This window comes from Patiria miniata, unplaced genomic scaffold (assembly GCF_015706575.1).
Source record: "Patiria miniata isolate m_02_andy unplaced genomic scaffold, ASM1570657v1 HiC_scaffold_22, whole genome shotgun sequence".
NCBI lineage: Eukaryota > Metazoa > Echinodermata > Asteroidea > Valvatida > Asterinidae > Patiria > Patiria miniata.
This window is the reverse complement of record NW_024037061.1, coordinates 11,428,699-11,443,116: the sequence shown is the minus strand read 5'-3', so window position 1 is coordinate 11,443,116 and position 14,418 is coordinate 11,428,699. Positions and strand designations below refer to the sequence as shown.

The following is a 14,418-nucleotide window of genomic DNA, read 5'->3' as shown; positions in this document are numbered from 1 at the left end:
ATGAGTGGAAGAAGATGCTCTTTTCAGGGAAAAATGTTGCAACCTGACGCTACTTTCGAATCAGAAAAAAAGACATTTTTTTCTTGTACCTCAGAGAGTATATACCTTCATGTGAGAACTGTAAAGAATATGTTGACAAAGTCTTTAACAGAGATTTGTAGGCAAGTAAATAATTTATGTATGGCCAACTTAGTGAATTTGTCACACGTCGGTTGAGGGCGTCAACATGCAGGACATGTAAATATTCACTAAGTTGGCCACACATTCGCCTACAAATCTCTCTTAAAGACTTTTCAACATATAACTCCTTACAGTACTCACATGAAAGTATACTCTCTGAGGTACAAGGTAATGGCAAAAATGTCCTTTTTGTTTCGAAAGTAGCGTCAGGATGCAACATTCTTTCCCTTTTCAGATATAGGCCTACTTCCTTGGTGTTTCATATTTGATGGCTTTTTAAGATAGAAAATCGTTAATTTGGGTAACTTTCTTTTTGACTCACCTTGTATGTCACCTATTTCGGAAAAATAACTTTTTACTATAGGCCTAGCTTATATTCCACGGCGGTCGCTTTAACGTGCTAGCTGCGCTAAATATGTGGTCTGAATGCTTCAACCCCCCCAAGCCGCCGATGTGAAACTAGTAAAATGGCGCCTAAAATAATAAATGGGATGCTATATAGTTCCTGAATTTATTCTTTCAATACACTGTATTGCCTCCTAATGCAGGAGAAAACATCGCAGATTTCAAAATGCCCGGACGTATTTGTCCCCTATAAACAACATCGGCATTACATGGCTGTTGAGCGCCCTCTCTATACGACACATTTATGATACGTACGTAGATTACCAATAGCACGCATTTCCATGATTTGCGAGCAGTTCGATAGCTCAGTCGGTAGAAACGTGGGTTTGTTTTGGTTCGAAACACCATTTTACCCTATTTTTTTCCCAATAGGCTTTTTTTTTTAAAGGGAAATGAAGTCCGAATTTCATAACGTTTGAATTCATTTCTTGTTTCCTAATTTTATATACCAGTATTTTTTTCATGTTTTAAGAGAAGTCCAAAACGCCATGCGGATGTCGTTTGGGGGAAAAATGGCCCGCACACACTCGCAGGGTAGACTCTACCCCCCCCCCCCCGTTTCTGGAAAGCTGGACCCTCCCCGAGTCATAACCCATTGCTCGTTAAAACAACGTTTCTGTTAATAAGCCTGAAACAATAATCACGCTTGTTATTAAAAATACATGTGCGCTTTCTAATACCAGATGAGGACGAGGGCCATCAAGCTCCCACAAGATCAAGAATGTACAAGAGTGTTACGTCATTATATCCCACTCCCAGGTCTAGGCTATTGTTGTTGGCTTGATAAGCCAAACACCCAAAATTCAACTTCAATGCAAGACACTTCTTAATTTCCACTTTAAGGAAGTCCGAGTCACCCAAGTACATGTATAGCACACGTAGGCCTAGGCCTATTTCTTATTTTGGATCATCGAGCTGGATTACGTTGGATAGATTTATTTCTTCATATATTCTTAGCAAGGATAAGCAGCAGAGGGACAGTCCATTCTGGGGGGGGGGGTAGGGTTGACTGAAGATTAACATTAAAATTACAATTTAAGAACATGCATGAACTTTATGTCAAAGTATAAGAGACGCGTGAAAAGCTGCAGTGACTTTTTCTTACAAAACGTTAGCTTTTATTGAGTATTTAAAACCTGCTTGAATAAACATAATCTTTGGTGGAACATTCTACGTAGGGCCTATGTATTTCTTCGCGGTAACAGGATTAAGATCGACATCAGAATTACGAACGACATCATCAAAAACTTGTTAATTTAGGTAAACACGCACAGGGAAGTGCTACTGCGTGCGAGATCGGACCTACTGGGGTGGCGTATGTATCTTGCATATTCTGTGACTCTGACTAGATAGTTCAAGATTGGATACATGTAATAATGAGTGATGGTAATGATCAACGTTTTCTAGCACCACAAGGCCACTCAAAGCAAAACAAAAACACAATAATTATATATATTATATTAGTAAATACTGAATACAAGTATGGACGAATATAAAGACATGTAATTGGTAGCTTTTAACATTAGTAATTGTGTTTTTGGTTCAAAATGCCCTGATGAAAGAACAAGCTATTTCAAAGTGTGAACTATGATCAGCATTCATATCACAATGGTATCTGTATATGAGATGTCTTTGGTTAACTTGCTCACCAGAAACATGAAATAGAAGGCTTTCTATCTGGTTTTTTTTTTTATATACTACAGACTTGAAACTTTAACCCTCTGCGACGAATGGTGGGTACATATAATTATATATGTACATGTATACATAATGTTTCAGCAAAATCCACTGCATGCATCACGCGGGCACAAACGGTTCAGCATGGCGAAGCATTGCTATAGATTTACAGCGCCACACGTAATCACGTGTTAGTCATTTACTAATCAACAGCATGGCGAGCACAATGTTTTGGCGGTCACATCAGTGCTCATGTCCGACGACCGTTTGTACCACAAAGGTTTTCTAGCCCGACTTGAAGAGCAGCACAGCAACTTGGCCCAGGTAGAAGTAGATGAAGTGCTTGGTCTCGTGCGTGACGTAGCTGCCGAAGTTCCTTCCCACAATGCAGTGCCAGGTGGGGTTGTACTTCTTGTCGAACTCCTTCTTGATGAAGGCAGCGATGTCCTTCTCAACGTTGAACTTCTCCATGGCCTGGGTGGCGCACTCGATGGCGTCCTGCTGGACATCCTCCGCCATATCGGCGTTCTTGACCACGGCTTTGCGCTCAGACATGATGATACTTTTTGTGGTGGTGCTGCAGATATAGAAAGAGGGAAAAAGGTTTCGGTTTCATAAAATTTAGATTTATTTTAATAAGCCATACAAGCTCAACAGCAACATATCCATCTATTTTAGTCAAGTGGCAATCAATATTGGAGCCTAGCCAAACAATATTTATGAAACGTGACACCAAAATCAATGCTCAGGATGCCTAAGGTAGAAAGCGGTATTGCCAGCTGGCTTGTGCTCATCCATAACTTAGAGTGTAATTCTTCTCAGCTGGAACATTCCAAACGTAATCGTGTTTCTTCGACATAGTTTCAAACTTTCATCGAAACGTACAGTTTCAGTTTGCTAACAAATATCATCCTCACATCTGCGAATATGAGTAAGACGTTTTCCACGTCTTATGCAAGCACTATACTAACTGTCAGTATTATCGGGTGTGGCCAGCCTGCGTCAACAGCTATAGAGATATAGCATTCCTCCATGGATATAGCGAGTTGGAGTTTTTTTTCTCGGGCATGATTGTGTTGCAAATTCAGGTCTTGAATTCTAAACCACAGAGTGCCTTTGCTTTGAAATACCGGTCATTGCACTGACATAGTGATAACTCAAATGGCCTGGGTCCTTTCTTAGTGTTCAGTCAAGCGCCGCTCCCTTGGCAACGGCAACGGTCCATCTTGCATAGCTAGCTCCATGATCTATGTTATGGAAATTCCGGACCCACCGTGCACAAATTTCGTTGCCGCAGTCCGATTGGTCAAAACACGAATGTTTGCCGAATCACCGGCATGAGAGAGGACTGTATGTAGGGGCCGGGGGGTCGGTGGTGGTTAATTAGGGGGCCTATACCATTTTGGAAGACGCGCTGACAAGTGACATAACATTAACTGCCGGTCCCACATGCATTATGTAGGCATACCTGTTTTAGGCCTAGGCTATTCATGTCATTGAAAAACTTAGCAGGCATTGTCAGACACAATGGTGAACAACATGTTGAAAGTGAAACGATGAGAATTGAGATTTTAATTTAATTTAGGCCTATTTAACTTGAGATAAAAAAAGAGAATGTCAATGAAATCAAATCAAACATCGAAGAATTTCTGAGAAGGAAGTAACGATTTTATCATTTGTATAACACGGGCATGCAATACATTTATCGTGATCACTACCTTACAACCAGAATATCAGCACATTTTTATCAGAAATACGTACCAGGTTTGTCTTCAAATTTGCGACTTCGACTCAACACAGCTCCGTGACCGTTTGCGAATCCCCAAATGTCTTGTGTAGCCGAAAAATAACCCGGCGCCCCTGTTGTTTTTGTTCACCTCGTGTGTGCCCAGCCTCCCCCTAGCTCCAGGGTAACACGATTATGGCGTTCTGATTGGTTCTTTCCGTAACAAGCCTCGGTAGCTTGTAATAAAATATGCAAAAATGTGCCTTTCCTATTGGCTGTACGGAGAAATAGCTCGTTTTCTATTTGCTGTCTGTTCGAAACGAAATACGGTACCTTGTAACAAATGACAACTGCCATGCGCACCAAAATTATATTATGACGTCAGGAATTCATTGGTCTGGTTCCGCACATAGTACCCTGTGAATTAACAAAACAGTGCGGATCCTATGAGAGCGGCGTAAACCAGATGTTGTTTAACGCGTGTGTGTACTATTCCTTCCTGATCCTCCATGTGTACGTGCACTAACGTGAACGGGACCACAACATTGAAAAATTCTGTGTTTATTTCTCAGATAATAACATTTTGTGAACAATTTGCTTCGCTACTGTTACTCTACAGATATCCCTGAATTTTTAAAATCTTAAATCTTTGATTTTAGATCTCCTTAAAACGAGAACCTTCAACCGCAAAGTTGATTGGATCGAAAACTGAGAAAGGAACACGGGAACGATCAAACTAGGCTGAGGAAGCCGCCAAACAATGGCGTACTACGGTCGTGGCGGCGGCGGAGGGTCGCGCCACAGCGACACACCGACTGATGGCCGAATATATGTCGGGAATTTACCCCCCGATATCAGAGAAAGAGACATCGAGGATTTGTTTTTCAAGTACGGCAGAATATTGCATATTGACCTGAAGATGCCCAAGGTCGGGCCGCCGTTCGCTTTCGTCGAATTTGACGATAAAAGGTGGGACTGGGCATTGCTGGGTGTGAGAATTTTGGACTGAATTTCTTCGACAGCCAAAATTTGTTGGTCTATAAATTCTCAAACAAATAAAAAAAATACACAATTTTGAAATGACCTCAGTGAATGTTTAGGTTTGTGCCACTTTTACTTTACATGGATAATGTACACATTTCTTGACGGGGCTCTGAAAATGCCAGCAAAAAGCTAAATTCAAGGAGTTAACTTAAGAGAATTGTAAAAAAATTAATAATAATAAAGTGTGTGGTGCTTATTTTGTGTATGTTATAACACAAACACAAAGGTTTAGTTGATATTTAAAAAACTAAATTATGTATTGTTAATGTTATAAAGGGATGCAGAAGATGCCATTCACTTCAGGAATGGCTACGATTACGATCGCTACACATTACGAGTGGAGTGCCCACGAAGTAGCGGTGCTCGTGGGAGCTTCAGTGGAGGCAGCAGTGGCGGTGGTGGTGGAAGAAGAGGGGGACCCCCACCCAGGAGATCCAAGTACAGGTGTATTGTGTCAGGTACCGGTGAAATTGTTCTCCTAAAGAAGTTGTTTCCAGTTTTTTTGGTTTTAAACCTGCTTCAGTAAGTTTGTACAAATGAAATATGTGTATTTTTATTTATAAACAATTTAAAATTTGTGTGTTAAAAGTATGCCGACCTACCTGGATTTTTGCCTCAAAACTTTTTAATGCCATATTTGGCCGAAATGTATGTTTCAAACAAAGTTTTTCCTGTGCAAGTTTGTGTGGTATGTTATGATTAGTTACTCAATTAAACATGGTAATTAAACAGAATACTGTTAGAAATATAAAGTAAACAAAGTAAGTATAGAAGACAGACACATAAACAAAATCACAAAATTAAAAATATTGGAAAAAATGTTGCAACCTGACGCCACTTTTTTCTTCATACATTTTGTATATCATCTCAATGAAGGTCAGTCATTGCAAAAATGATGATAAGACATGAATCTTGGACTGAGAAACATTTCCAATTTTGTTAGGAAATACTTAGAAAATTTTATTGACTCTCCATAGACTTTGTACACAACTGCTGAAGTTGCGTCAGGTTGCAACATTTTTTCCACAATATTTTCTACCTACATGTACCAACCTGGATTATTTTCAGGGCATTACCGTAAACACAATTTTTTTCTTGGCCTTTACTCGCTTTACTTGATAACTTTTGGGTTAAATTATATAACTAGTATTGGTAATTTTTTTGCAGTGCTTACCTGTTTTAACAATCTGAAAAAATTATCATCCTTGCAATGAAAATATTTTGCTACCTTATAAAAATCTGCAAACTGCATTAATAACTGAACAAAAAGGTATTTTTTTCTTGCTCTTTTATGGCGCAAACCAAAGGATTGCATTGAGGTTGTCTTCATAATATTATGCCTTCCCGTGTTCAGTGCGTTGTTCCTCTGTGTGAAAATGAACAATTTGAATTATCACTTGGATGTAATCTGTTGACGTTAAATGTGTCTTCAGGACTACCTTCCACTGGCAGTTGGCAAGACTTGAAGGACCACATGCGCGAGGCTGGCGACGTCTGCTACGCGGATGTACACAGAGACTGCACTGGTGTTGTGGAGTATGTGACCGAGGACGACATGCGTTATGCCTGCAAGACCCTGGATGACAGCAAGTTCTGCTCACATGAGGTGATGGCAAATCAAGATAGACACTGGTAGTCTGGTGCTAGTGTTGTAGTTGAGTACATCACAAGTAATCCAGTCACAAGTCACATCATAAGCTATTAATAATAGACCTAAGATCTTATGACGTCACAGTTTGTTTACATGTGCGCTTTCCTATGAGAGGTCGGTGGGATGCGTGGCTCTCATAGGAAAGCGCACATAACAAAGCGTGATGTCATTAGGGCCCAATTTCACGGCGCTGCTAAGCACAAAAATTTGCTGAGCACAAAAAACATCTGGCCTATAAAAGCAGGTTACCAGCCAAAACTCCAAGTGATTTTCATGCTAAGCAAACAACAGCTGAATACTAATCACGAGCAGTATACATCACATGGAGTTTTGGCTGATAACCTGCTTTTAAAAGCCAGACTTTTTTGTGCTAAGCACATTTTTGTGCTTGGCAGCGCCGTGAAACTGAGCCTAGGTCTTAGGTCTACTGTGACAAAAGCATTCCTTTGTCATGTTTGTCCTTGTTACTTGTGACTGGACTCGAGAAAAGACTTGTGATTTACTTGTGATCAGACTTGCCGGGTTCCCGCAACCTGTAGAAGTCATGGAATTTTATTTTCAATTTCCAGTCTGGAAAAGTCATTGGAAATTGTAAAAATGACAGTCATGGGAAAAGTCATGGAATTTTGTGAGGACCAAATTATTTCAAATTTTCATAATTAAGCATCTGAAATCTGATTTATGATACCCGATAAAATGCGACAAATTTCACTGATACGAGCATTTTGATTTCAATTTTGTTTGTCTTGTGATATTGTGACAACCCCATTAGGAATGCTTACAGATTTGATCTGAATTTTGACATGTTTGATGAACTAGGTCATGGATTTTCATAATTTGGTCATGGAAAAGTCATGGAAAATCATGGAATTTGATTTCCCTAAGGTGTGGGAACCCTGGGCTTATAATGATCAGGCATGCAACTTTTCCTCAGATCCGCTGATTTCCTCGTTTTTTTTTTTAACTTCTCATGAATGCCATTACAAATTGAAAAATACTGTACAAAGTCTTGTGTAGTTTGGAATATCCTCGTTTTTCCCCTAATTTTCCAGTTGCATGCTTGGATGATGGGCTCAAGGGCGGATCCAGGGGGGGGGGGGGCAAAGGGGGCCATGCCCCCCCCCAAACGAAACCAATTTTTTTTTTTTTTTGTGACACCGCAATAAAGGCAGGCAATGAGTACACCACCATCTTTCCTCAAAAAAACATTGGTTAAAGTGGTCAGAAATTAGCGGGCCCCAAACCCCACGCCGTAATTTTGTTGACCCACTTTTTGGGGGGACCAAATTTTTTTGGGCCCCCCCCAAAATTGTGTTCTGGATTCGCCCCTGGATGGACTTGTGATGGACATGCATTACCATACTGCTTGGTACCTCAAAAGTACCTCAAAAGTACCGCTATACATATATATACATGTAGAGTTCATTTATGTCAGTATAAAGCAACATTCAGCACTATATGCCAAGTGCCTACGTTGACCCTTCACCTTACCCCCTGTGAGGGATTCACTAGGAACCTTTCTCACTCTTGCAAAATCCTGCACCGTTATGGTAAACTCTACACCCAAACTGTTGGACTCTGATTATGGTGGTATGTCTAACCCCATGTAAAGCATAATGAGTTTACCAGTGCAGTACTCACTCCAACAGATTCCAACAAAACATGCAGTTGGATTCTGAAGGGTTGGGGTGGTTAGGGTTCAAGGTGGTACGCGCATATCATAGTGCTGTAGTATGCACACAGTTTCACTACACCGCCACTCATTTTAACATAACGGGTGACACGACGTCACAGGAGTTACATTTATAAACTCCCTCCCGTTTCTTAAATCTCTTACCCCTGTTTATACTTGTTCTGTGGTTTTGTTTTGTTTTATAGTAAACTAGTGCAGTGCCCATCTAAAATGTGCATGTTCGGGAAACGCAAATTGCTTTGCCGCTGGTATAGGTTGCATACTTGCAGAGTTTTTGAGAACTGCTCGTGCAACTGAACAACGCACGCGATTCAATGGTCTTGTTTTCACAGGTTGAACGCACACTTACGTCAAAGTTTGTGCCAAGTTTGAAGTTCGACCACCTACAATGGTCGATCAGTCGACTGCAAAAATTACGTGCCCGTGTACATACGAAAACATGGTATGCAGTGCTATTCACCCATACTGGACAATGGTATCGCCCTACAATGCAAGTGCGCGTGCCCGTCCTTTTTTCATTGTTTGCGTCATATTGAGCACGCGCGCTTTAGCTTAAACATGACGTAAACAATTGAAAAGAACGGCAGTGCGTGGTGTTATGTTCTAAGCTGCCACGTTTGCTTCAGAAAATGCTGCTTTTTTGCATCTTTTTCGAGAACCACTTCAAACTTGGCACTGCACCTACTGTGGTCCCAAGCAATACACCCGCCGATTTTCAACTTCATACGGTGCCCGGTTCTGGAGTTAATAGACGGACAGACAGACGGAGATTCCTGGAATTATAGTAAGATGTAATGTTTTGTTTATTTCAATGACTATGCAGGGTGACACATGCTACATTCGTGTGAAAGCAGACTACAAGGGTGGCCGCAGTCGATCCCGTAGCCGATCCCCCCGACGCTACAGCCCAAAGCGCAGTCCCCGACGTTCCTCCTACAGCCCCAAGCGGTCGCGTCGCTCCTACTCGCGCTCACGCTCTCGATCCAGGGGGCGCGACAGCCGCTCCCGATCCCGTTAAAACTTGTCCGAGCAACGAGACGAGAGTAGATCCAGAACACACCTGATGCAGTTGCCATTTGCGCGGAGATGCGGACCCTCGTTTTCACAAGGACTAAGGAAACCAAGGTTGGTTTTCATTCAAGTAGCATGAAATACAAGTAAGCATAAGTGCTTGCCCAATCAGAATGCATGTGATATTTATACCACTTTCATACTAAACACTTGCAGAGTTTCAATTTTTTTAGGGAGAGAGGGGACATTATTTACGCTCATGAAAGGTTGTCATTGATTTTGTGCTCTGCACCCGATTTCATCAAACTTACGATGCAGCGCTGTGACGTGTTGTATCTCTACAATTCGTCGTAGCTGTGACGCGTACTGCAATCCATTTCACGAAACACGTAAGTGCGACGCGTTGTAGGTGCATTTATAGCACAAGTCTGTGACTGTTTTATGTCTTTAGTCAGCGTACAGTAAATAGTCGTCTGATATTCAACAAAAGTCGTCGGTCTCCGCCCAAAATTTGTTAAGACATCAATAAAATGGTGGCCTTGTGATGCAATTTTAAAGGAAAACAAGCTCTCAGTGGACTGTGTACATGTAGCTACTTTGAAATTTTAACTGCAATATTCCAGGCTATTTCATAATTATTCAATGAATTTTCTATACACAACTTTACACACATTGCCTCGGGATTGTAATCTCGTTTATGTGATATTTAAGGCATAAAACTGGCTAAGAAAAGGACTTTTCTTATTTTGTGACGACCACTAGACACGTCGTAACTTGTGATGTGTCTTAAGGCGTTGTCAAGGAACTTACTACGCATTCAGCACATCGCAGGTTTCGTGAAATGTATTGAACGGCGCATCGTGAGTTGCGATGTGTTACACTTCGTAACTCGAGTTGCAATGGATCGCATCGTTTAGTGAAATCGGTTGCTGAACTTGGGTTCAATTTGTTTCTACAATCGTGACAATTTTTTTTTTGAAGTTCAAAACTGAATGCAATATATTGTTCACATTATTCCTGGCTTGGATTTGGAAGAGTAAGGTTAAATTAGAAAATTGAGACAAGGTTAGCGTGTAGTCTTTTACTGCTGAAATATTTTAAAAACATATTTTGAGCTTGCACTTAACGTTGTTAAATCCCAGAAGATGGTGAGGTAACGAGTTTTCCCTTCCCTTTTTGTCTTAGGGTCTTTTCATTAAAGATAACATATAAATTGAAAGCAATTCATAGATGGATTGATATAAAACATACAAGTGGGTAATGGGTTAGTGTTCTCAAACGCATCTTCGTTCATGTATATATTTTTGGCTTGGATAAGATTCAGCTGATGGTATCAGTATTTTGGAGTGTTTAACATTTTTATGTTAGTGACTAGATTGTTTTAACAAGACACTGTAGTTTTTAGAATAATGCTCAGAAATACCACAAGCAATCTGCATTGTATGAACCGTGCAAAGTCAATATACAAGTATGGGATTTTTATTTTATCAGTTCCAATTCCCCCTCCCCCCTCCCGCCCTCCCCCTGGAAAATGGTATCATTGTTAAAGGTTACTTCAGTTATCGAAGGGTATTTTCAAATTTATTCACCTATGTTGTCAACAAATGTTCAAATTGATTGCATATTCTCGCATAATTTCATAAATACTCTATTGTTATTTGTTTCATCATTCAAACATTTGTGTTTTGTTATTAGTCAAATATTCTGGATATTCCTCATTATATAGGTAAATAAGTTACTTCTGATTGAGACTGAATCAATAATTTTTCATATAGTGGCATAATGTACTCCATACACAATACACCTGCACATATTTTCCATAAAAACACTGAGCAGGGTACATTTTTATATGTATACATGTACATGTAGCTGCAAAAACATATTTGCTCAGCACGAAAAAATTGAAAGAAAAAAATTCCTGATAAGTTCAGGGCAATTTACGTGATAAGCCAGTTTGTATCTCGATGAAGAAAAGTCCAGGTCAAAGGTCATTCTGGATAAGCGTCAAGCGTCTTGCAATTGCGATGTTATCAGTTATGCGAACGACCATTCTGCACGTAATTAATGCGCGAGCATGTGTGAGCGTCTCTTTACGTGTTCATGCGCCTTCAATGAGCGTTCGATTATCCCAAATGACCTGTGAACCCAAATCATTGCAGCATGTGCAGTTGATACTGAGCATGCTTATCGTACAGCCTTGATTGCTGATCGCTTCTTAGCCAAACAAATAGATTTGCTGAGTAATACATGTATATTTAAGAGTTCCTATGAAATACGCCCAGATCTCAAGAACATAATTCCCACTTGTGCAGAGCTAATGTATTTAGACCTTTTCTGTACTTTATGAAACCATTTACTGTATTGTGTGTCAACATTTGTCTGTTTTGTCAATATTTCATTGCGTACTCATCATGACACATGTTAGATCTAACATCTTCTTGTGTCTTTTCAATATTCTCAGTGTCGTAAGGACTAAGGACGGACTTACTGAAACTCGGATTCCTTAGGATAAGCACTGGAATCGAGGAGTACAGGAAAAAAGGATAAGAAAAAAAAAGCAAAACTCGGAAAAAAATCATGACGAAACTGGAAAAGAAGGCTCAGATTTTGGAGCAGCTTTTTTTGGATTTTTCTTTTTTGGAACAATGGATTTCAGACGGGGATTTGGATCAAACTTGGAAAGTGATCAGGATTTTTCCACAGGATGGATAGTTTTGGACGAAAGCGTGGATGGATATGATGGTATGAGATTTAACTGTCGGTGTTGTTTGGGCATGTTTGAATCGTGTTTAGTTAACCTTTCAAAAATGTTTGGGTACATGTACATGTACATCCTTGGAACTTGGCTATATGAATGAAAAGAAATCCCCCTTTTTTCAGGGGCACTTTTCTGAACAAAATCCAATGTGTGTGGATTGTACAAGTGGCATAATGGCCTCTTGATAGTTCCAGAGTGAAAACTTGACCCTTGTGAACTATTTGTATTTTGCTCATTTAAAGTTCTTTCATTCAATGTGATTTTTTTTTATACAGGTGTGTTTTGTTTTTGAATTTTTGATTCAAACATGCCCTCTCCAATTTTAATGTGTATTTCTTATTCAATTTTTTTTTAAATCACGTAATGTATTGCAGTGTAAGTGACCGATGTATATATATATCAATTCTGCTTTTAGATTGCATGCTTGGCGACGTTTGTGGTTTGGTTTTTAGTGATGACTGTCTTGTATGCTTTAACTAATGACATTGTGTGCAACACACAGCCGGCACAGAATTTCCCGGAATTAGCAAATGTTTTATTACAATGAATTCATGGTGATCATGACGGGAGTGATTAATATTTTTACCCCATTAATATGCTTTCTGTTTTAAGAACAAAAAAACAAACAACTGTCGTGTCTTTTTATTTTATTGGTTGGGGTCAGGAAGTAATTCTAAAGACTCTTTCTGTGCCTACACATTGCAAAAAAAATTGGGCAAAGTTTTCCTGTCTGTTCTGCTAACATTTACTGTCCGGGGTCCTTAGTCCCATCCTGTCATGTTTAGAAATCTGCTGACCAATCCCCATCCTAAGACATATTTAAAACCATAGGAGAACTCTTTCTCCTAGGGAAATAATGTCTCATAACCTGATTTTTGAACTTTTCTTTCAAGGTTTGGACAGTCTCAAAACGATGGCAAAGGACACGAAAGGGAAAATTTGGAAGGAGTTTTCCCTTGGAAAATCAAGGAATCTCAGAGAATCCTTCCCTCCGCTCAACAAATTTGGGATAAAAGTTTTAGTGGTTTTTCTGGAGCTCGTGTTGACATGTGTCCCCGCTTTCGATTCAAAATGGAGGGTGGAAACTTCCTCAAGATTTTTAATTTCTGAAAAACTATGAGAAGTTCCTCCCGCGTGGAAAACAAAGAAACGGAGCTGCTGACTCCCAGATTTCTATCCCAGGATCCCGCAGAAATATACAGCACTGCTCATCTTAGACTAGACTCAGGATTGGATGATTTTGAAAATCCAAGGCAGTTCTTCTTGAAAAAAATATTGAAATGAGCTCAAAGAAGAAATGAAAATCAGCACAACAGAAACGTGGAAAAAAAGGCTGCATGTACATATGTTACCTCAAGTTTTCAGGCACCTTTTGTGATGTGTTCAAGGAATTCAGACCAAATTGATTTTCATTTGAGCCCCCTGGGCGAATCTGATGGAGCATAGGTCTGGACATGGAATCGACCTGCTGGACAGACCGGATCTACTTTGGGGGGGGGGGGGGGGGGGGTACTTGTAAAAAAACTTTGATATTAAAGGCCCAAAAAAAAAAATTGTCGGTCTCTAGTCAGACCGAAGTTCCGGAATTGATGCGGCGACCGGTTTTTTTTTTGGGGGGGGGGTGGCTTTTGGCTTTTTTTTTTTTCAAGGTTGTATTGTACAGACAAGGTGGGTACTATTTTGCTTGTTTGTGTCCTCATTATACATTGGTGTCCTCCATAATTTGCCTTGGTGCCCTTTATCATTTGACTTGGTGCAATTTCCCCATTCCTTGGTGCTCCCATGGAGGAATACTCCTTGGTACAAAAATTTGAGAAAGCGCGGCAATAGAGGGCGCTGTTGTAGCTTCCGTGTTAATTTGAAAAAAAAAAAGGTTGACGCACATGATTAAAATTGACGCGCGCGCTGACCAGAGAACAGAGTATTTTTTTTTTTTGGCCTAATTGTTTTTTTTTTTTTTTTAAATTGAAAACTTTTAAGCCAGGATCACAATTCTTAAATTCAACATCTGTGTAATTTGCCAGTTGGATCTTGTTGGAGACGAACATACGCGTGAGCATGCAAATTTAATACGTGTGATTTGAGATATGCACTAATGCAGTCTTTTAGGGAAAGAGGAATTCGTGAAAATAGTCTGTTTGCACTGCAGCCGAGGTGTTTGCTTTTGCTCAACAGGGAAATGAATCAACATAAAACACAACTCAAAGATGAACAATCTAGTTTTAAGGTGGGACGGGCTGACGTCATCTGATGATAACATCTATTCATTTGCA

General features: G+C 40.0%; 2 protein-coding genes across 4 annotated transcripts; one reads left to right on the top strand and one right to left on the bottom strand.

Moving 5' to 3' along the window:
* Positions 1-1,676: 1,676 nt before the first annotated feature.
* Positions 1,677-4,180, bottom strand: LOC119729948 (dynein light chain LC6, flagellar outer arm-like). 2 transcript variants are annotated; one of them, XM_038202738.1, is made up of 2 exons: positions 4,024-4,180; positions 1,677-2,839 (listed from the first exon to the last, which is right to left on the bottom strand). In XM_038202738.1, exon 2 carries the CDS (start codon positions 2,815-2,817, stop codon positions 2,548-2,550), a length of 270 nt encoding a protein of 89 aa, XP_038058666.1. In that variant the 5' UTR covers positions 2,818-2,839; positions 4,024-4,180; the 3' UTR covers positions 1,677-2,547. The 2 variants fall into 2 exon arrangements, with proteins under 2 accessions (XP_038058666.1, XP_038058667.1); XM_038202739.1 differs by having other exon boundaries at positions 1,677-2,836; positions 4,024-4,164.
* A 298-nt stretch (positions 4,181-4,478) lies between these two features.
* Positions 4,479-12,767, top strand: LOC119729947 (serine/arginine-rich splicing factor 1-like). 2 transcript variants are annotated; one of them, XR_005271318.1, is made up of 5 exons: positions 4,479-4,957; positions 5,309-5,490; positions 6,466-6,638; positions 9,200-9,501; positions 11,849-12,767. XR_005271318.1 is itself a non-coding variant. In XM_038202737.1 (5 exons), the coding sequence occupies exons 2-5, from the start codon at positions 4,749-4,751 to the stop codon at positions 9,392-9,394; spliced, it is 759 nt and encodes a 252-aa protein (XP_038058665.1). In that variant the 5' UTR covers positions 4,486-4,501; positions 4,648-4,748; the 3' UTR covers positions 9,395-12,767. The 2 variants fall into 2 exon arrangements, 1 of the variants encoding a protein (XP_038058665.1); XM_038202737.1 differs by having other exon boundaries at positions 4,486-4,501; positions 4,648-4,957; positions 9,200-12,767.
* The last annotated feature ends 1,651 nt before the right edge of the window (positions 12,768-14,418 follow it).